This window comes from Benincasa hispida, chromosome 9 (genome assembly GCF_027475165.1).
Source record: "Benincasa hispida cultivar pf3 chromosome 9, pf3_genome.v1.1, whole genome shotgun sequence".
NCBI lineage: Eukaryota > Viridiplantae > Streptophyta > Magnoliopsida > Cucurbitales > Cucurbitaceae > Benincasa > Benincasa hispida.
Window position 1 is genome coordinate 4,494,571 of NC_143486.1, and position 23,279 is coordinate 4,517,849.

The window sequence follows — 23,279 nt, forward strand, 5'->3', positions numbered from 1 at the left end:
TACAAATTCCTTTGGTTATTTTAGAAGATTTAAAATTTTTAATATAAGGAAATTAGAATCATAGTAACTTTCTAAGAAATGATATTAGTATAATTTATTAATTAGTTTTTTAAAATGTGATACCTAATTAATTAAATGTTAAGTTTGCTGCATGAATGTAACAAATCATTTAGAGACCAGATTTCAAATGAATGAAAACGTGACTGAACATCATGAGTTGTTCAGTAATAAAACTTGTTGATGATACTTTATTCTTGATTCCTTATTCCATAATCCAAGCTCGGAGAAGGAAGAGCCGTGTGCAATGAAAAATGTAAGTACGGTTTGGTGATGGATTTATTTATTTATTTTTTAGTTGAATACCTCATTCAAGAATTTTTTTTGATCCAATCCGTAGGAATCAATAGTTATTCTTTTCTAAAGAAAGAAAAAAAAAGTGTATGAACTACATATATATAACTACAAAATTTGATGCCACGAAAGCTTTTCAAATAAATTGAATGAACTAATTATTAACACAATTAAAAAGAAAAGATGGTTAGAATACAATTAAAAAAAAAAAAAAAAGTTAGGAAATATACATATGTTAAACAACGAGATAAATATCTCCCTAGCTGGTAACTTAGCAACTTTCCCCGGATCTTTACAACGGTCTTTACAATTACAACTTTGGGGGAAAGATAACTTTTATGTTAGAGAGGTTAGTTATTTATTCAAAGGTAAAAAGTGCCTCCCCTTGTAATCCATCTTCCAAAGTCAAATATCGGATAGCAACTATCCTCTCCATTTTCTCCCGAGAAGTTCATAATTCTGTACATAAGCATTGTTTTTCAAAATTAAACGTGATATTACACTTGGTTTTTGGAAAATTAAACCTTCTATTTATTTGTTTTCTTATCAAAATTTTAGCAGTGTTTCAATCTAAAAGCTAAAATATTTGAAAATCAAGAGTCCATTTGTTTTCTTATCATAATTAAATACGATGATTTTTATTTTTCTTGAGTAATAAAGTTAAATTCTTATTTAAATTTTATATATAAAAAAAGTTTTTAAAAGCTAGTTTTCTTAGTTTCAAAACTTGGGTTGATATTTGAAACATTGGTGGATAGTAGAATGGATGTTCATAGACTTAATTTTCAAAAACTGAAAATTAAGATCCATTTATTAATTATCTCGTTTTTTGTTTTTTGTTTTTGAAAATGAAGGCAATTTTTCCTATTTGTTACAATGATTTGCATATTTCTTATGTACAATAGTTGAATTCTTAGTCAAATTCAAAAAATAAAAATAAGTTTTTTAAAAGTTACTTTTTGTTAGTTTTTAAAATTTGGCTTGTTTATAAATCATTGGTAAAATGCAGATAACAAATAAAGAAATTTAGAGACTCTATATGCTTAATTTTAAAAGACAAAAAAACCAAAAATCAGATGATTACCAAACTACTTTTTGAAAATTAAGTTCATAAATACTCATTCCATCTCTAAATTTCTTACTTTTTTAATTTATTTTTTTACCAATATTTTTAAAAATTAAGTCAAACTTATACAACTCTTTGTACTTAAGTAAGATGCAAATCTTTCCAAAAAATTGGAAGAAAATAAACTTAATTTTCAAAAACCAAAAAGAAAAAATGAAACGACTACCAAACAAGACTTAAAAAATGGTTTTTAAAAAAACTTGTTTTTATTTTGGATTGTACATAGAAAAGATTAAAACCACGATTAAGAAATTATGGAAAAATAATAACAATTAAAATAGAAACAAATAGTTTTCAAAAGAGTGTCATAGTATCTAATTTTCATGTATTTTCTGAAGGATATCTAGAAGATGTTTAAATTTTAAATTTTGAGTCTATTTTCGAGAGCAACTAAATACAAAATTTAAATTTATAAACTTAAGTTCCATTGGGTAATCATTTGATTTTAAATTTTTGAAAATTAAGTTTATAAACACCCATTTCACCTCTAAATTTCTTGCTTTGATATCTACTTTTTTATCCATGTTTTAAAAAACTAAGTCAAATTTTGAAAATTAAAAAAGACTACTTTAAGAATTTGTTATTGTTTTTGGAGTTTGGCTAATAACTCAACTCTTTTACTCAGGATTGATACAAATCATGATAAGAAAATGAGTAGGAATAGACTTGATTTTTAAAAAGAGAAAAAAAAAAATGGCTATCAAATTAGCCTTATAAATTGTTTTTGAAAATTTTTGGACTTATTAAACAAAGACCTAAATGCTTAAGTTGTAATGGATGACGATTTTGTTGTTAAATTTTTGTTCTTGAAACTTATCTTTACTATATTTTTTACATTTCTTACAAAAAAAAAATCGAATATTTAATCAAATTTCAAAAATAAAAACAAAATTTTAGAAATTAGTAGAAAAGCAAAAGAAACCATGAATGAAAATAGAATTTGTAAGCATTTTTTAGAAACCAAAAAATATATATAAACAAAACCATGCATTTGACTTTTAAAATTTGTTTCAATTTTCTCACAATTTATTACTACTGTTTTCATTTTCCTTAAAAGAAATATTTAAATTCTTAGAAATATTTCGAATTCTAAATTCCAAATCTCAAAAACTTAGTTCATAAACTATCTTCTTTTTTCTTCTCAAAACTTAGTTTAAAAACATTTGCCAAAAGTAGATTAAAAAAACAAAAAAAATCTATATAATATTTATAATCTTAATTTTAAAAATTAAAAAAAATTAAAGGTTATCCAATGGGTTTAGAAATTGAATTTGTAATATGAAAAGAAAAAAATATGTGACTTACCTGTTATAGAGGTCTTCTTCACAGGAATAAATCGATTCAGAATACCAATCTGCGGTAAGAAATCTCGAGGTTGCTCTGTAGAACTCAACAAAATACCGTTTTAATGAGTTATTTAATGCAATTTTGTATCGCATGGAGATAATAAGCAAATAGAAACAATGAATAATTACCTCATTTCTGTATCTTCATGATTAGAATCTGACTCAGAACCAGAAACTACCTCGGGAAATTCTGGACTTGTGTACCTACCCAATTTTTTCTACCTATTAGCTATTAATGAAAAAGATTCCGAGATTATTTTTATATATTTTATTTTACTTCATACGTCAAAAAAAATAAAAAGAAAAGTAGGTTTTGAAAGACTATTTTTTTCAAGCCACATTCCATAGCTTTATATAATTTATTTTTATAAGTTGTTTTTTAAAAAGGTTATTTTAGTTAACAATTTTATTTTTCAAAAACAAAAAAAAAAAAAAAATAGTTATCACAAATTCCCAACTGTAAAATATGAAAGTTTTTTTTTAAAGAAAAGAAATATGGTTAACATATACAAACATGTGTTATTTTAAAACTACATCACGTAGAGTCCACCATTCTTAAAAATGGATAATAAAAGGCTATATATATATATCAGAGATACTTTCGTTTTTAAAAATTTTAATATAATTGTTTTTTTAGTAAAATGAAAGTAGAGAAAAATCAATAAATAGCAATATATTTTTTAAAAAAAAAAAACAGAAAAATAAAAGTGTTATAAAAGCTTTAGAAATAATAGAAATAAAACAATTAAGTATGGATAAGGGAATATAAATACAGATGTTTGGAAAAATGCATACCTGCAATAGGTTGAGATTTCTGGCATTAACTCGACGAGACATTTGTTTTGCGATTCTTCGTGCAATAGTTGTAAAAGTTCACTATCTTGTTTGGTCGTAGGAATTTCATTTTCTAAGAAAATATTGCTATCTGAGAGTGATCTTTTCATGGTAGACCTGCAATCCATAATATTTACGAATATTTATGATTTTTGAAATTTAAGTGAATAGAAACTTTGATTCTCTATTTCCTTTAAAAATGATTCCAAATAATGTCATATTTTACCACCATCTTTATTATAACCGTTTATTTGCAGTCCAATCATTCTCAAGCTCTACCATTCCTAATTGTTGGATATGAATTTGAAATTTGCATGGCTCCTACACCTATTAGATATTTAGTAACCTAGAACTTTGGATCACACCGTTTTGTCATCCCTCAAATATATATATATTTTTAATATGGGTAATTGCATTAGATAGGTTTTTTAAGAATAATAGTTAAATGTATAACAACATTTAAAAAAAAATTAAAACTATAGCAAAACTTGTCATTGGTTGGATCTATCAGTTATATACTTATGTGAGTGATATGGTTTGTTAAGATAGGCCTCTACTAGCATTATGGTTTATCACTAATAGACTTCGAAAGCAAAACGAAACCTAATATTTTTATAATTAAAGTTAAAGAAAAACCTCCATTTATTGTGCGTGTCTGGATCCAGCAGCAACGTGCGCTTCTGAGGAGGAGGGTTCCCTAAAAACCTGCCAAAACAAGAACACCTATAAACATCAACTCCTTTTGCTATTTAGAAAACCAATTTTTACTGCATTCTGCAATTACAAACAAACCCACCAAAATACTCACAGGTCAATGCCATTTTGTTTCTCTTCGTCCATATACACATTGTTTACAAATCTTTGAACAGATTTAATAATATCTGCATACTCAATCGTTGGTTTCCATTGACCTCTTCTCTCAGAAAATATCTGCAAGAAAATGCCTATTCAGAACTTCGACTCTAAAAATATAGTCTCCGTTTGATAACCATAGTAGTTTATTTTTTAAATTTATATATGTTTCCTCTCGATTTCTCTAATATAATTTTCATTATCTACCATTGATAGAGAAACTATTTTTTTTTTATACGATTGAAAACTGCTTTTTTTAGTTTTCAAAACGTGGTTTTGCTTTTATACATAAGAAAGGTAACAAAACATAGAAACTTGTGATAAAATTAGTGTTTATAAGTTTAGTTTAAAAAAATAGTTATCAAATGGGGCATGTTTTAAGTGAACATGTTCAAGTATGAGCATAATATTAGATTGTTTTATTAATTGCCTACAAAAAGTTAAAATGAAAGTTAAGGTGTGTTTGGCTGACCAACTTCATAAGTTGGTATTAAACCGTTTAATTTCACTTCAATAATAAAGATAGTTGAAGCTAAACATTTGTCGAGAAATTTTATCTTCCTCTCTTTTTTATTTTGTATGTCTATCGAGAAACTTCATCTCAGAAAAAGAATGCATCTTCAACTTGAAAAAGCTAAAAAGAATTATTACCTTATTGTGGGCAGGTGAACCACCATATTGGAGAGCAAGCTTGTCTCCCATTATCTCATAAATATCCATCAAGTGTCTTGTAAGAGGGTCATCTAGATCAATGTCCGGTGATTCTAAATATCCAAAAGTTTGAAGCTGATGTCCTAAAGCAGCAAGCCCATAGGCATACTGAGCAATATTTGTTCGATCTAAACAATCAAAACAGTTGGTTCTGAGAACTCCATTTTGAACTCTTTTTATTTTGACATTACATTTACCGTTTGCATCATCGCTCCCACTGGTATTATTTTCACTAATATTTACATCTCTGCATGAAAAGTTCACAGAAGAAAAATAATAATTAATATTAATATTTTTTTAACAAATGTGTGTGGAATATCTATACCATTAAACTATGCTTATGGTCACATAATAAATTATTTACAATAAAAGAAATAACACCAAAAGAAAAACTAGGAGAAGATTGTCGCCTATCCAAAAATCATATATGCTTTATTTTTTTCATTTTTCATTTCTTTTGTTTGAGAAAAATAAGAGATGAATCCTATTCACGATATCGGTAATGAAAAAAAAAAATTAAGCTAATTTAATTTTCACAAAACATTGATAACTAAATGAAAATATATAAGTTTTAGGGTTTAAATTAGAATATTCCTACGAAAAATTAAAATTTTCTTGTAATCATGTTTTCATATGAAATCTCATATTTATATTGTTTTTAAGAACTCTATATATAATAATTAGAGTGAAATTTTGATAGTTTTAGTTCTCTGTTTTCATATTATCTTTTAGAGAGAAAAAAAAATATATATTTTAGAGATCATAAATATGACTAAGCCAGATCAGTGATTCTTTTGATTCAAATAAACTAAAATATATATACATTTTTTTTTATCATACTTACTCGAGATAGGGCCGAGCAGAACCCTCTGATGGTGAATTTCGAGTCACTTGACAATGAAATATTCCATTCAAGTCCAATGCTAATTTTGTCAATCCTTTTAAATTTGACAATACGGTTGAAGCTTCACTGAAAAAAAGTTGTCGTTTTTTCTTTTAAGTTTTAAGTAAAATAATAAAATAAGATGTGATAATGAGAATGAAGAGAAAAATTAAGATAACCTTCTTGAGTGTTGTTTTAGATCCCATTGAAGAAATTTTAGACGATTTTCCTCTGAACGTTCTGCGTTGATACATCCTATAGCATTTACGTACTCGGCATGGAGTAGAGTTTCTCTAGGCTTCTTTTCTCGCGTCTGTGTATTAGTAAATCGTTATTGTTGGAAAATTACAATTAATAGATAAAATTAAATAAATACTTAAAATCTATTAACCTATTAATTATTAAAAAGGAAGAACAAATAATTTTGAAATAACTTATCAAAAGTTTTAACAAAAACATACAAAAAAAAAAATCAATCATCATGTATTATTAAATACCTTAGTTAAATCTAAGATGATTATTGGGTTCCCGTATCTCTCAGCAAGATTTTTGAAGTGAAGTTTTGTGGCTTTATAATCTTCTTGCTTCGGTACTGAAAGCAGAAAATAAATTAAAAAAATAATTCAAAATAATATGTAGAAATAAACCAGTGAAACTTAAGATAAAATGTAAATGCATACATATAACGACTGGATTGAATATTTTCAATAAAGAAGTTTCCTGTGACCAAAAGATTGGAATTGAGCCTCTATTTTGGACGACGGAACTTATTTGCAATGTTCGTCCTTCAAACATAATCTCACTAACAACTTGTTCTGTCTCAACATCATTTGCAACTTTGCCTTTATCATTTACCCCTCGTCTTAAAAATCTGAAGAAAATAGTAAACAATTATTTTTCTTTAATAGTTATTACTATTAGTAGTGTCAAAACACAAAAAGAAATAAAATTATATTTATATCCAACACAAAGTTTTACACAATAAGCTATATTTTCTTTAATCTAGAAGAATCAATAATTTCTTAATATTATTTCAATATATTTTAATTTGTGGGTAATATAAAATTTATATAATATAATATTTCAAAGTTATTACCTCGTACCGGCATAATGACGTGAACGTCGAGCTATAAGAGTTAAATCAAAGTCCCTGCCAGATACGGAAAGTTTAATCTGCAATATTTGAAAGGTGAAATCAAAATTTATATATGTATATATATCTAATTATACCTTCTTATAAGTTATATAATAAAAATATTGATATTAGGGAAAATGTATTAAAGGTTATTATTATTATTTTTCTCTATTCAAATAAAACAGTTTAAGAATAAAAATTTATTAAAATATGAAATCAAAATTAATATATTGTGGATAATTTTTTTTAATTAATCGTGGCAATTCATATATTTTTATTGACAAAACAAGAAAAATAAAAATATATTTACATACCTGTTTAAAAAAGCCGTACACTAAAGCCACTGTCCAATTATTATTCATGAGCTGCTTTCGAATTCCTCGAGTTAAATATTCATTCCACACGAACATTGATTTATAAATATTTTGATCTGTTTTATTTTTATTTAAATTATCTTGAAGGCTACGCATAACATTATATGAGTAGCTGAAAAAGAAATCTTTGGTTAGATCCACCGAATTAAGAAGCTTCTGATATCTGTTTAAGAAAAAATAAAAATCACAAAAATAATATTAATATTATTAAATTATGGGGAAATGTAAAAATAAATGGTAAAATTTGAATAAGGTGTGAACAATTATAAATAATATTCTCCGTTTTCTCAAATTTGATTTAGAAACAAAAACAACATTAATAAAGTCAATCATAAAACAATAGTGCAGAAACTTGTGAAAAAGAAACAAAAGTCTTACTTATATTCAAACCAAACCTAAACCAATCAATAGTTTAAAAACAAGAAAAAATTACAAAAGATTACAATGTTACCTTTTCTCCGTATTGCAATAAGCCTTTTTGGTCCTTACAATAGGATTTGGAATTATAACCATCATGCTCCTAGAAACGCCGTATACTTTAGCCCCAAGCATGGTGCCTATTTTCTTTCTCTCGGTAATTATTAGCATGTAATATGGTTCTAGAAACCGTATGAATCCTAAATTAACCCAAAAGTGATAGAGACAAAAAGAAGTATGAGTTGATAACATAGAAAAAAATACATAATCAATAATTAAACTTTATAAGGCATAGACATAAAAGCTTACCAACTATTCCATAGCCAATGGTAATTAATTTAAGACCACCCATAGATCTGTTCCCCTGATGTATTCTTTTCAAAAGATCAGAGCACTCTTCTGCCGTATAAGTGGTTTGATCTTCAAAAATATTAAGATCGGAAGGTTCCATTCTGTCAATTGAAAACACCTTCCACAAGGTTCTCTTCCTCCCTCTTCCAACTACATAATATCGCTGTAGTAATTGAAGTAACACATCATTAGAATCATATTGTGAAATCAGTTTATTGATTTTAATTTTCAACCATTTATAAGCCCATATATTTGATGAAATCAAAATTAAACAGACACTCTTCGGCCATCAATAACAAGACATTGCATTCCACATTCATTGAGTGTTCTTTGCAAACTCCCAAATCATTCTCTGGACGTATACATGAAACATATAAAATATATAAGAAGAGTAAAAGCAAGCAGAAGATGTTGGAACAGAATTTCATAAGCAAGAAACAGTAGAAGAAAGTAAAACCAAGCGTTACAGTAAAAACATATTAAAATCTTTCTCAATGAGCTAGAATTTCGATAGCCATAAAAAGTAAACGCAAGCAGAAGCACCATAAATTTTTCCCAAAAGCACTGCAACGCCTCAGAAGTACTAAAACTTGAAAACTTGAAAACTTGTGTACATTTAATGTGGCCTAAAGAAATTGAAAAGACAGAAACAGAAGGGATATTTATAGGACTTTCAAGCATTGAATGAAGAATATACCAAACCGAATATCAAACGAATTTGCACATATTTGATAACATTGTACTCACATCTATGTCTATAAAAGAAACCGCCAATCATTGTGATTCTGGCATTATAATTTCCAATCATCTACCTTACTCAAGTTGCTATCTAAGGAAACACAAAAAGTCCTTACAATCTCCAGTTTATCACTCCTAAAGCTCAATTTCAGCATCAAATAGAAGCCAAACTTTGTTTCATTCAAGTCGCATACAGATGGGAAAAATTATCAGAAAAGTAGACAAACTCATTCTCGGATCAATAACAATTTTGATCGCTCTTCAAAAACGTCAATAACAAATTAAGGTTTAAGGAAGAAATAATTGTCCTGCAAACACGTTTTAAACATCTTCCTAATTCATCTTCTAATCAATGAAATTCGATAGGATGCAATTCATGCTTCAAAAATACAATGTAGCATTCGAAAACACAGAAACACAAAACCTATAGGATGAATTACAATGTATGCATCAAATCAACACAGCAATACTATTTCAAACAAATTAAACGAGCGCTAGTTTGCATAGGAAAAAGAAAAAATCATACCGCAAATGTTTGGTAGAGCCAGAATTTCTGGACGTCGAACGTGCAGGAGTTCGACGATTCCATTAAACCTATTCAAATTGCTCGAGTTCAATCAACAACAATCCGGTAAACAATCCGGTAATCAATCGTAGCTCAATGCAAGTAAATACCGCCGATTAACGTAAAAAGTCGAAAATCGCCAAAATCCTTATGTAGCTTCTCTGTAATTCCAGCAATGCACAAAACCTCTAAACCTTCTCGCCACAAAACGCGATCGCATTTACGATGAAATTCCGTGGACAACTAGAAAAATCGTAATCTATATTCGATAACGATTCCAAGAGTTAGACGGAGATTGATTTTTAGTGATAATGAAGAATGTGATCAAACATTGGGAATCGAAAATTCAGAAGGAAAAGGAAAGAAAAAAAAAACGGAGAGAAACCTGCGAAGAAGAAGATGGAAAGAATCGTATGGTTGCAACACTCACCATTCTAACCGCGGGAAGTAAGCTTTTCTGATTCTTATTATGATTTGTTTTGGGTTTCTTTATTCAGTTAAAATTTCTTATTTCTTCCCTTTCCTATTCCCTTGTTTAGCATTCAAATTCAATTTTCAGCCGTATATTTTATAATAATCTTTTTAAAAAATAATTGAAAATGTGAAGTCTATCTTTTTCGTTTATAATGATTTTATCATAAATAAATAAATAAAGTAATTGTAATATATATCTTAATTTATTTTTAAATATTTTAAGGATGTTTATGTGTTTAAATATGAGTGGCTTGGCCAACTAATTTTACATTATTTAATTTAGTTCTTTGGTCAATTCCTAAAAATTTTAGTGGTCTTTTATTATTTGTATTATTTCATTTTCTACCTACAATTTCTTGTATTAATTTTTTTTTTCTTCGAAGATCTTGATATTATATTAGTATAGGGATATATAAAATTTTTAATTTTGATTAGGTTATATTACATAATAATTGTATTTCCTAATATTTTTATCTATATATATAATAGTATCAGGAATTGCAATTGATAGCATTTTTAAGAATAATAATCAAATGTATAACATTATTTAAACAAATTACAAATATAGCCAAGTCTATCAGCATTGATAGACTCCTACTGGTGATATGGTCTATCATTGATAGACTCCTACCAATGATATGTCTATTTGATAAACTATTTAAATTTGGCCATATTTATAATTTTTTTATATTATGTTATATCTATTAATATTTTAGGTTTAATGTCTATATTTGCAACTGTCCCTATATTATAGGGACAAAAAAATATTTTATGTTAAGAGATTTATATTATTCAAAAATAAAAATTATTAAATTAATTTTGGAATTTTTAAATTATAAAACTAGTTTTTTTTTTCCTAACCCTCAATCCACTTTATAAATCGAAATCTAAACAAATTTCAAATGACAAACTAAGAATAAAAAAAATCTTATCCAATAGAATAACAACAATAATTTTAATATGGTATAATTTTCATATATAAATTCATTTATAAAAATTAATCTCAGGTAATTTTTTTAAAATTAAAATATAATTTGTTATTCTTTTTCTAAAAAAGGAAAATGTAAGTCTTTTTTTTCATTTAACAACTCGATAATTAAATAAATTTTAGATAATTATTTTCACGATGATAGCACAAAAGTTTTTGACTAACTACTATTACAGGGAACTGATTTTAAGGTTTAGTTTTCTAATTGTAAATTAACAAATAAATGAACAAAATCTCTAAAAAAATATATTAAAGTCTGAATTAATATATATTTTATCTTTAAAGAAAAAATTAATAATTATACCCCAGATATACAAATGGATATCCTATTAATTATATTTTTTCGAGTTTGTCACTAAATTTAATATAATAAACATAAAACTATTTTATTATTTAGTTTTAAGTATGAAAATTGGAACTACCACTTTTAATATTAGAGAATTCATGTCTATTGGAGAGTACGTGTTAATCAAGGAATTGATTTTATTTCACACACATGTATACACATTAATATTTAATGGCTTCTTGTTTTAATTCATATTGATTAGCTAATAAAAGAATGGAAAAAAATACTTAATATGATATAGAAGTTGACTATCAAATATATTATAAAATTGTGCCCTTAAAAAAAAAAATTGAAAACTATCTTACAACAACATAATCTACTTTGATAGAGGAAACTATTATGAATATTTAATTTGCATCTATAATTTTAGTTATGTTTGACCCTTATAATCTCTAAAAAATAATTTTGAAAACATTGCTATATTTTATCATATTCGACCACCTAATGATGGTTACGTTACCGTGTTTATATTTGAAAAAAAAAAAAATCTAAGAAAGAAATATCAGATAAAACATTAAGGATGTCAACTTTATCTTGGTAACCATCTTAATATTTTAGAGGACATATGCATCACCAACTTGTTTTGAGTGAGGTCTAGCCTGTACCCAACTATTAATTATTATAACTCAAACTAAAATAATTTTATTCAAACACATTCATGTCATTAAGGGTATATTTGTTTCACAGACATTACCATTAGATTTCAAATAGACATTTAATATCTATGTTTATTTGATTTCACCTCTTAAATTTAGATATTATTATCCAATACCCTCCATACTTATAGGGGTGTACATAGTCCGGGTTGGGAGAATTTTGTAGATCAACCCAAAAATTCGGGTTGGCTAATAATGAACCCTATTAGTTCATTTTTGGAAGGTTAACTCAACCCAACCAACCCAAAATTTTCGGGTTGGGTCACCGATTCTGTTACATGATCGCTGAGTAAAAAAACGCTATACGATTGCCTGCCCAATGTTATATGATCGCCTACCAAATGCTATACGATCGCTTACCAAATGTTACAAGATCGCTTAGCTCTGCTACACGATCGCAGAGTAACAAAATGCTATACGATCGCCTACCCAATACTATACGACCGCTTACCAAATGCTACATGATCGCTTACCAAATGCTACACGATCGCTGAGTAACAAAATGCTATACGATCGCCTATCCAATGTTATACGATCGCCTACCAAATGCTATACGATCGCTTACCAAATGCTACACGATCGCTGAGCTCGGCTACACGATCGCTTAGCTTTGCTATACGATCGCTGAGCTCTACTAGACGATCGTTGAGTAACAAAATGCTATACGATTGCTTACCCAATGTTATACGATAGCTTACCAAATGCTACACGGTCGCTTACCAAATGCTACACGATTGCTGAGTAACAAAATGCTATATGATCGCCTACCCAATGCTATACGATCACCTACCAAATGCTATACGATCGCTTACCAAATGCTACACGATCATTGAGCTCGGCTACTCAATTGTTGAGCTCTATATATATTCGGGCCGGGTCGAGTCGACTTGACCCTGAAATGGGGTAACCCGAGACCCGACCCGAATTTAATATTTTTAAAATTTTTTTAATCAAACCCAACCCAACCCTTACGGTTTGGGTTGGGTAATCCGGGTTGGTCGGGTTATCGGATTTTTTGAAACCCCTACATACTTATGCGATTTTTATACTGATAGATAGAGGCTAATTTCCAATATCAATTAATTATTACTATTAATTTAAATTAATTATTAAATACAAATAATTTGTCTTTATGTTATCTTAACTATTTTAATATAAAATTTTATTATTAATTATTAACATTCTAATTAATTTATATTTATTTAATTACTTTTATTAATTAATAAAATAATTTAAATAATGTTTAATTTAAAGATATTTTTAATTGATTAAATAATCGATCAATATAACAATATATTAAATAGTTAAATTTATTATGACTACGTTACTTATGTTGGGATTGGTGTCCTATTTCTCCCGGTGGTCTCGTAGTTGTAAACATTTTGTACATATTGTTATTAATAAAATAAGTGTTATTTTATTTGCATTTACTCATATCTAATAAACTAAGATTCGTGGTTATTTCATGTAACTTAAGCACGTATTTGAGACATACAACTAGATCATGCCTTAAGTAATAAGCTAAACGGTCTGTAGTATAAGGATAAATGAGGGATACCTTATCCTAGTGACACTATGGATACGACTAGCTTTATAAATATTTACAAGTGTTGTAAAGTGCTGCAAATGGTCTGATCCTGACCATTCATGTGGAGACATGCGAGCGGGGGTGTCCTATACAAAGAGTTTGTATAAGACCGGACCACAAGATGATTAATCTCTTTATATGACGTTGTTGATCATTGAGACTTACATTTCATTAAAATGACCATAGGTGATATGACTTTAATCCTGAGTGAGTTGAAAACTCCTGTCTATGAGAGCAGTCCTTTGATTAGTATGGATAAGAGTGGCCAGATTGCCAAGTCTACCTTTTTGGGATTCATCTAATTAAGGAGCTGGGAACTCAACTACACATGAATCATTCCCTAAAGTAGGGGTCAGTCATAGTAGGACTATGATTTATTGTTCATTAGAGGAATCAGTAGTACTTAAGGAGTTAGATGTAACTACAGGGGCATAACGATAAATTGGCCCAGTTGTACTTACGAGCGATTTGTGAAGGGTTATCGTATTGTTGATTGGTCATATGGACACAAAAATATATATATATAGTGCAAAGAGTGCAGCTATCAGTCTTTAGTGGAGTGACCAACAGTTAATGGATGGTGTCTCGTGACTAAAGAGTTTAGTCAATTATTCACATACCATTGGAGCTTCAAGCTACAAGTCCATGAGGTCCCCTTGGTAGCTCAATGGGTTCAAGTTGAGAATCAGATTTTGGGTTAGTTTGAAGTGTTCAAATTAACAAGAGGCAATTCAATTATATGTGATATAATTGATATGATGTATTAGATACATTAATTGGAGGAATTAATATAAATATGATTTATATTAAGTATCAAAAGTTAGAAAAATAACTATGGTTTATATGTTTCATATGATTAAATATTAAAACTATAGGTTATAAATTAATATGATTAGTTGGTTATCATATTTATTTATAATATATTAATTATACGATAATTAATTCTTTTTCTTTAATAACCGATTTGAGTGGGAGGTTATTGGAAGTTTTATGGTAACCATGAGATAAAAGAAAAATTGTTTTCCAAAAATTAGTGGCTGCTTCATTCATAAAATTCTCGCGGAATAAGCTATCAAGTAAAAAGAGTTTTTACTAAGCGATAATGTTAAAAAGCTAAACGATCGAGCTACGAGTTGACTATACGATAGTTACTCGTTGATCATTGCTACACGAGCGAGTAGAAAAGTCTATATGATAGGCTTCTTTATCTAAATGATCGAGTACATAGTCTATACGATAGACAGTCTTCTTATCTCCCACTTATTCGATCGTATACCTCCTATCTTCCTCAATCCAAGATCATATAGAGCCTACAACTTCTAGATTCTCACATCGAGAATACCAAGGTAACACGTGTGGTGGTGTTCTAACTCAGTTTTTGGATCGAATTGGACTCGATTGGGTTCAAGGTGCATTCATCCGTTCGTGGAGGTAGTGTTCTATTTGTTGCATTCAAGTGCTGCTTTGGACACATTGGAGACTGATCGAGGGATACTTGAAGAATACTTCTTCAAAGGTACGCTACTCTATCTTTTGTGTATTTTTATAGCATGCTGTAATTTCGGTTTATGCATAATCTATTTGTTTCCGGTTAGATTGTGATTGTTGTGTTCATTCTGAATGGAATTTGGAACGATCCACTTTCGTTGCTCATGGAGATCTCTATTATGATTTCCTTCAATTGGTATCAGAGCCAAATTGTTCTGATATTCCAAATTCTATTGTTGTATTGAACGTCTTTTACAGTCGCGGTGGGTTTTAAGTTTTCTACAATGCATTTAAGCGTTAAATGTGTTTGTGGATGTGTTGATGGATGTTTACGGGATGGTTACCTCTATTTAAAGCTTTCTTTAAGTTTACAAAGTGTTAATTTGTAAGAGCCCCTATGTTTTTTGGCATAATTAATAAGAAATCGAGACTGTATTCAAAGTGTTTAAAGTTGTTTGAGTCATTCGTGATGAAGTTTCGAAGCATGGAGATGCAATTTTCATCGAGGAAGAAGACCAAAGGTTGGTCGCATCGTGTAGCCCAGGCTAAACGATCATTCAGATTTGGTTAAACGATCGTGTAGAAAAGTTATACTCGATCGTGTAGTATTTACTAAACGATTGTATAGCTAATGCTAAACGATGAGGTAAAGAGTTTACTCTATCGTGTAGCGTTGGTTGCTCGATCGCGTAGACGCTTGAGGTAAACGATCATATAGAGTATTTGATGCTCTTTGTTCAATAGGTGTGCGCACTAAACGATCGTGTAGCTTAGCATGCTTCATCCCATAGTCACTGACTACACGATCACCCTGTATACGGTAACTTACGCTTGCTCAGCGATCATTTAGACGATTATGCTTCACCGCATCGTTGTCGTCTACTTGATCGTTTAAGGCATGCGTTGCACGATGTGCACTGCACGATCGCGTGACCTTCATGCTTCATCACATAGTCAAAGTTACACTATCGTTGCTAAACGATCATTTATGCTCACACAACGTTGCTAGACTATCACAAGGAGTTGTTACACGATCAAGGAGATGCGATTTTCGTCTGAACGGTTCAAGACCCAGTTCGCCTATTTGAACCAGTGGACTCATTACTTTTTGTAATAGTTAGCTTTGTTTCTTAAGAATTTAAGGTAATTATCCCGGTTCATCAACTTTTATTTAATGTACATGAGATGTATGTTTGTTTATATGCCATAATGTATGACATATAAATTTAAAATCCACCTTAGGTTATGCATTTTATTCATGCATCATATAATATAAGTGTTATAATATAGTAAATGGCATGATGAAATTACAAGAAAGCATGCTCTTGCATCATGAAATATAAGAGTTATATTTATGCATGCATTGAGCATATTCATGCATCATCTTTATATTATAAGAGTTATAGTATAAGGGTGTATGAGAGCATGTATGCTTGGTGAAGGAACTCTTATTCAAGAGTACCTACGAATGGAAATGGATCTTTCCAATTTATTGTGACAGAATTACCACATATACATTCAAACATACTAATATGCATTCATAATGCTAAAGAGATCAAAAGATCATATCAGATGAAGATTTCTTCTTCACAACAAGTCTAAAACCCAACCGTCTACCTCGAACAATCACCACTCGAATAGAAGGAAACGAAGATGACACTACCACTCAGAGCCCTCAGTATTCTTGGAGTGAGAATCCAAAGTGTGGGCTTTGTTTGGATTTGGTAGAGGGAAGAAGAAGATGAGGTCGTCTATCGCATAGACAAGATGCTTTATCATTTAGGTGAAGTATACGATTGTGTAGGAAAAGGTAAGCAATCATCTAAACGATCGTGTAGGAAAGGGTAAGCGATCGTCTAAACGATAGTGTAGGAAAAACTAAGTGATCGTCTATACGATCATTTAGTAAATATCGGGAGCTAAACAATCGCTTAGGAAAAGGTAAACGATCGTTTAGTTAATAGCGCGAGAAGGTGTAATCGGTAAGCGATCTCTTAGCAATATCGTATACGTAAGTGATCGTGCAAGCACTATCGTATAGGCACTAATTTTCTAAGCGATGACACTCTCCTTAACATAATGTCCGTGCATCTCATGCTTAACACGCTGTCAACTATTTATGCATCCCAAAGTGATCTTTCAATACATTCATCCATTATTAGAACAGAAGAGACGCCGTCCCATTTCCTTTATAATCGTCCAATGAATGTGATCTCATCATATTCATAACATACAAATTAATATCATATATTAAGTATAACATTTTCCTCTACTAGATATAAATCATATTTATATCCAATTTTCTCCAAATTAATGTATCTCATATATAAAGTTAATTATATCATATTTAATTAATTCGTTCAATTATATCATATATAATCAAACTCCCTCTTGTCAATTTGAACATTTCAAACTGACCCAAAAACTGACTCTCAACTTGTATCTAAGCTACCAAGGGGATCTTATGAACCTATGGCTCGAAGCTTCAACAATACGTGAATAGCTGACTAAACTCTTTAGTCACGACATCCACCATCCATTAACTGCCAGGTATTCCACTAAAGACCGACAGTTGAACTCTTCTTGCCATAGATATATTTTTATGTCCATTGGATATAACCAATCATCAGTACGATGACCCTTCACAGATTTACAGCAGGCCAATTTAGCATTTTGCCCCTGTAATTACATCTTCCTTCTTAAGTACCATAAATCCCTCTAATGAACAATACAACATAGTCCTACTATGTGTGAACACCTCTCGGGCCATGAGAAGGTGCGCAGCGCCACATCGTTCAAGCCCCGGGATCAGCCCTTAAGAGAGCAATCTATCTACTTACCCCTACTTTGGGGAAGGAGTGAACTCCATCTTGTGTAGCTGAGTTCCCAGCTCCCAAATCAGAAGAATCCCTAAAATGATAGGTTTGAGTTGGCGTTCTGGCCACTCGCACCCATGCAAATCAAATTACCGCCCTCAATGGCAGGAGTTCCCAACTCACTCAGGATTGAGGCCATGTTATCGATGGTCATCCTAAAGAAGTGAAATCTCAGTCATGAACGGAGTTATATGACAAGACATTAATACTTCGAGGTTAGGTCTTATACAAACTCTTTGTATAGGACTTCCCCGCTCGCATGTCCACTACATGAATGATCAGGATCAGACCATCTGTGGCAAGTCACAATATTTGTAACAATTCCACAAAACGAGCCGCGTCCGTAATGTTTTCAGGATAAGGTTTCCCTCCTATATCCATATACTACAGACTATTTTGGTTGTCACTTAAGACATGATCTACTTATATGTCACTACATACATGCTTAAGTTACATAAAGACAACCAGGGATATTAAGTTTATTGGTTTGTGGTAAAATAAAAAACATCTAAATGTGCAAAGTCAAGAGGTGAAGTAATATCATATATATTATACATCACAAGTTTCGTACAAAGTTGTTTACAAACTATAGGACACAAGACTTTAGGGCACAAACCCCAACACTTGGTTTATTGTTTTGTCATATAAGTGTTATACCAATAGTAATGAATGAACAATGCATAGAGCATGACACTTAGGCTTATTTATAAGAGCTATGAATGTCTTGTATGTGTTGCTTTGCATTGTGGTTGGTTTTAGTTGTTTCCTGTTATAAGTGTTATAATGGAAATTAGAACTAAAATCAATAAGAAAGAGTTGCATGCGAACTTAGGTGAACTCATGTTTTAAAAGGGTTTTAAAATTGGATTGAAATAGACCTAAGTTCATGGTTCTAATGAGATTATATACCTAAGTTTAATCTTTTAAATCGGTTTAATAGGATTAAATTGATTTCCATACAAGATTAAATGTGTATTAATCTATCTATAAGAGATTTTTTATCTAAGGCTGGTTTTGGTTGGACTACGATATTTAAGCTAACGGAAACGGAACACCCCTACCTAGGAACCTACTTTGAAAGGTGAATTAGATAGATTTGCTACAAGCATGCAACAGTTGATCAAAGACTTCGTTAAAGAGTTTAATGAATGATGATCAAAAGTTTTTCAACTTTCCAAAGTAAGAGTTACTTTTGGACAAACCTAAAAAGTCACTTAGTTAAAATCATTAGCCGTGTTTTTTCTAAGTAAACTAAACCCTAGGTTATAAAATACTCAGTGGGAGGAAAAGATATATATGATATGTCAATTCCAATCACGTTTCTCCTTGAATGTTCACACAGTGAGATTCATGCTTGGCCTCGTGGTGCCCTGTGAGCATCCCCCTTCAGATGGTGTTTGCATGAGTCAATATCAAGGTGGATAGAGAGAGTATTTATTGTAAGTAGATGAAGGATGTGTGTCAACATGTCTTGCGGTCTCCTTCATTGGTTTGCATCGTGAGATCTTCTTGCACGACCTCGTGACACCTTGGGAACATCTCCCTTCAGATGGTTTGTGCAGTTGGTCAATATCAAGGTGAACTCCAAAAATGGATAGGGTCGCTTTAGTTTTTTCCCCAATCAGATTTTTTCCCTTCGAATTGGCTGCTTGGGGCGGAACTCTAGGATCTAAAATGAAGGGTCACACTTACGAGAAGTTGTTAAGCAAGTTGATGATTTCTTGACCAAATCAATGATGGTTAGTCGTTATAGGAACAAGAGTTGTTCTGATGTTAATGACTAGTTGAGAGTGTCTCAATTCAGATGAGGGATAAATTGACTACCCTTTGGTGGCTTTTGTCCTCAATGAAGCGTCATTGCAAAACTAGATGTAACACGGGATTCATTTAGATTTTGCTAAACCATATTGAATTTTGTTTAAGAGTATTTCCTAAAATCTAATGTAGATCAATGTGTTTATTTTTTCGGCAACATGTATGATTTTTCGTTAGTTGCCTCTTTCATTTTGACTAATTACATATATTGGAAAGAGTCTCTTAAAACATATTTTGTGGTAAACGACCTCGAGTTTCTCATGGTTGAGGAGTATTCTTAAGTCCCGACCTTTGATGTACCACGAAATGTTCGTAATACATATGAGGTGTGGATAAAGGCTAACTCGTTGGCCCGACTTCACATTTTGGCTAGCATACCTGATGCATTAGCCAAAAGGGTTGAGAACATGGTCATTGCACGTAAGATCATGGACTCGTTGCAAGAACTGTTTGAACGTCAGTTCTCACTTTTTGAGCAAAAAGGGATGGATGACAAAAAATTCAACTAAACTAATTAAATTTTAGCAAATTAATAAGAAAACTAATTAAACTTTTTATAGACTTTTTTTATTCTAAATTAACCCAATTAAACTAATTAATACACTTTTTATAAATAATAAGAAAAATTCAAATTATGCAACAAATAAGATGACAAAAAATATGATAATTTAATTCTATCAAATTTTAGCAAATAAATAAGAACAAACTAAAATATACAATAAATTGCTTAAATTAATTGCAAAAATAAAAAAGAAAGAGTTAAAGAAGAAGACATCGTAATTTTTATAGTGGTTCAGTCAAATTCACCTACTCCACTCCTCAAGCGCCTCTTGAAAATTTGAATAAAATTTTTTCGACTCTTTCCACGGATTAGAGCCCAACCGTTACATCGCCGCTCCTTTTACGGGTTCAAGAGCAAACCCGATCCTTTCCATGGTTTATGATCAAATCGTTACAAATGTTGGAATTTTTAAAGAACACAATATAACTCTCACTAGAGTGGATTTATAAGTTTAAGCACTCAACAAGTTTATCCTCACAATACAATAACACTCTCTCAAGAATAAGATGAAAAGAAAAACATTGAGAACTTAGAGAGAGCAACAATGGAACTTTTGAGTTTTGAAAGATTATGAAATGTAAATTTTTTTAAAAAAAAAAATTGGAGAGGAAGATGGTTTATATAGAGATGGAAAAATTTTTAGAAACCACAATTAATTTGGACCATTGGATTTTGAAAAAGAAAAATCAATGGTAGAGATTTTAAACTAAACTAGTCGTTAGATACAAACAAAATATAATATTAAATTTCTTTTCTTTTGAAATTCATTTTCTTTTTAAAATTAATCCAAAAAAAAAACATATCATGTGTCAAAAACTAGACGTTAGACACAAACATAAAATAATATTAAATTCATTTTCCTTTTAATTCATTTTCTTTTTAAATTCATTCTCTTTGAAGTCAATCCAAAAATAAAAAACATACCATGTGTAAAAAACTAGCCATTAGACACAAACATAAAATAATATTAAATTTATTTTCTTTTTTTTTTTTAATTTCAATTTTTTATTTTAAATCAATCCAAAAATCAAAAGTCTATCATATGTTAATCTCTTAATGATCCACCATTCAACCAATATGTTGTCACATGTCTACATGCAAATGGTTTGGTTGTGACATGTCATCCACCACGGTATTTTCTCTATAGACTTGTTTCGGTCATATTGTCTTCATTTTAACTCCAATTTGAATGATTCAAGAGGTGTTGGAATCTTTGTTCCGAGCTCTACACTATAGACATATTAAAATACTAAGATTTTCAGTAATTAAAAATTGAGTTTGTTATCATCAAAATATTGATTAATTAATTAATTAAAATTAATTAATTTGAGATTAAGGGCCAAAAAGCCAACAATCTCTCCCTTTTTATGATGATAAACCATTCAAGAAAAATAGTTTGAAATACATGTAAACCATATATAGCACATAATAAAATTCAACATATCACCATAAAGATCATTCTTGAAATTCACTCAAAAAAATAAATTCTCCTCCTAATTAATACAATCAAAATCATAACAAATTTATAGCATGTTTTTCTTAAACTTCTCCCCCTTTGGAATCATCAAAAAGAATAATTAAGAAAAATTTAGAACTACATAAATGTTTCCCTTAAAAACATGAACATAAATTTAGCACAACTTCCCCTAAGAATATTAACACATGTTTTCCATATCTTCCCCTATCAAAATGCATTCTAAAATATTTAACAAGTAAAATTATAAAATCAAGAGGCATCACAACGAATAATACCGAGCTCAAGCCTATTTTTGCAAAAGTTTTCTTCATTCAAAGGCTTGGTAAAAATATCCGCTAATTGATTATTAGAGCCTACAAATTCAAGAGTAATATTATCACTTTTCACATGCTCTGTAATAAAGTGATGCCTAATATCAATATACTTAGTCCTAGAATGATGTATAGGATTTTTAGTCAAATTAATAGCACTAGTATTATCACAAAATATAGGCACACTGTCAAACTTTAATCCAAAATCACAAAGAATTTGTTTCATCCAAAGAATTTGAGCATAACAACTAGCAATTGTAATATATTCTGCTTCGGTAGTGGATAAGGCAACCGAATTTTGCTTTTTACTAAACCAAGAAACTAAGGAACTACTAAGAAATTGACAAGTCCCACTAGTACTCTTACGGTCAAGTAAACTATCCGCAAAATCTACATCGGAATATCTTACCAAATTAAATTCAACATTTCTAGGATACCATAAACCTAAATCAATAGTACCAAGCAAATATTTAAAAATTCTTTTAACAGCATGTAAATGTGATTCTTTAGGACAAGATTGAAATCTAGTACAAAGACATACACTAAACATAATATCGGGTCTACTAGCGGTTAAATAAAGTAAAGATCCAATCATACCTCTATAAGTTTTTATATCCACATACTTACCTTTTTCATCCTTGTCAAGCTTAGTGGATGTGCTCATAGGAGTTTTTGCAATTTTACCTTCATTGAATTTGAACCTTTTGAGCAAATCCCTTGTGTATTTTCTTGACTTATGAAAATACCATTCTTGAGTTGTTTGACTTGGAGTCCAAGGAAGAAGCTAAGTTCTCCCATTATACTCATCTCAAATTCACTATGCATACACTTAGAAAATTCTTCACACAAAGATGGATTAGTAGAACCAAAAATAATATCATCTACATATATTTGTACAAAAAGCATATCATTTTCTTTAGTCTTAATAAAAAGAGTAGTATCAATTTACCTATTTTAAATCCATTCTCAAGCAAGAAATTACTAAGTCTATCATACCAAGCTCTTGGAGCTTGTT

At 29.9% G+C, this 23,279-nt stretch overlaps 1 protein-coding gene across 1 annotated transcript; it reads right to left on the minus strand.

The window, feature by feature from the left end:
* Nucleotides 1–485: 485 nt before the first annotated feature.
* LOC120087051 (phosphoinositide phosphatase SAC2-like) lies at nucleotides 486–9,942 on the minus strand. Its single transcript, XM_039043895.2, has 16 exons — nucleotides 9,645–9,942; nucleotides 8,339–8,543; nucleotides 8,064–8,229; nucleotides 7,553–7,775; nucleotides 7,200–7,276; nucleotides 6,784–6,974; nucleotides 6,601–6,695; nucleotides 6,283–6,416; nucleotides 6,065–6,190; nucleotides 5,161–5,467; nucleotides 4,466–4,587; nucleotides 4,294–4,362; nucleotides 3,619–3,774; nucleotides 2,953–3,027; nucleotides 2,783–2,857; nucleotides 486–810 (listed from the first exon to the last, which is right to left on the minus strand). The coding sequence occupies exons 1-16, from the start codon at nucleotides 9,705–9,707 to the stop codon at nucleotides 714–716; spliced, it is 2,181 nt and encodes a 726-aa protein (XP_038899823.1). The 5' UTR covers nucleotides 9,708–9,942; the 3' UTR covers nucleotides 486–713.
* Between the last annotated feature and the right edge of the window lie 13,337 nt (nucleotides 9,943–23,279).

Bases quoted from the DNA above. Each gene is read 5' to 3' on its own strand.
- LOC120087051 (XM_039043895.2), bottom strand. From the start codon at position 9,707: ATGGAATCGTCGAACTCCTGCACGTTCGACGTCCAGAAATTCTGGCTC. The intron at 6,975-7,199 runs GTAATAACTTTG...TATTTTCTTCAG, and splicing joins CGTCATTATGCCGGTACGAG to ATTTTTAAGACGAGGGGTAA. The intron at 6,417-6,600 runs GTATTTAATAAT...ACTAATACACAG, and splicing joins TCATCTTAGATTTAACTAAG to ACGCGAGAAAAGAAGCCTAG.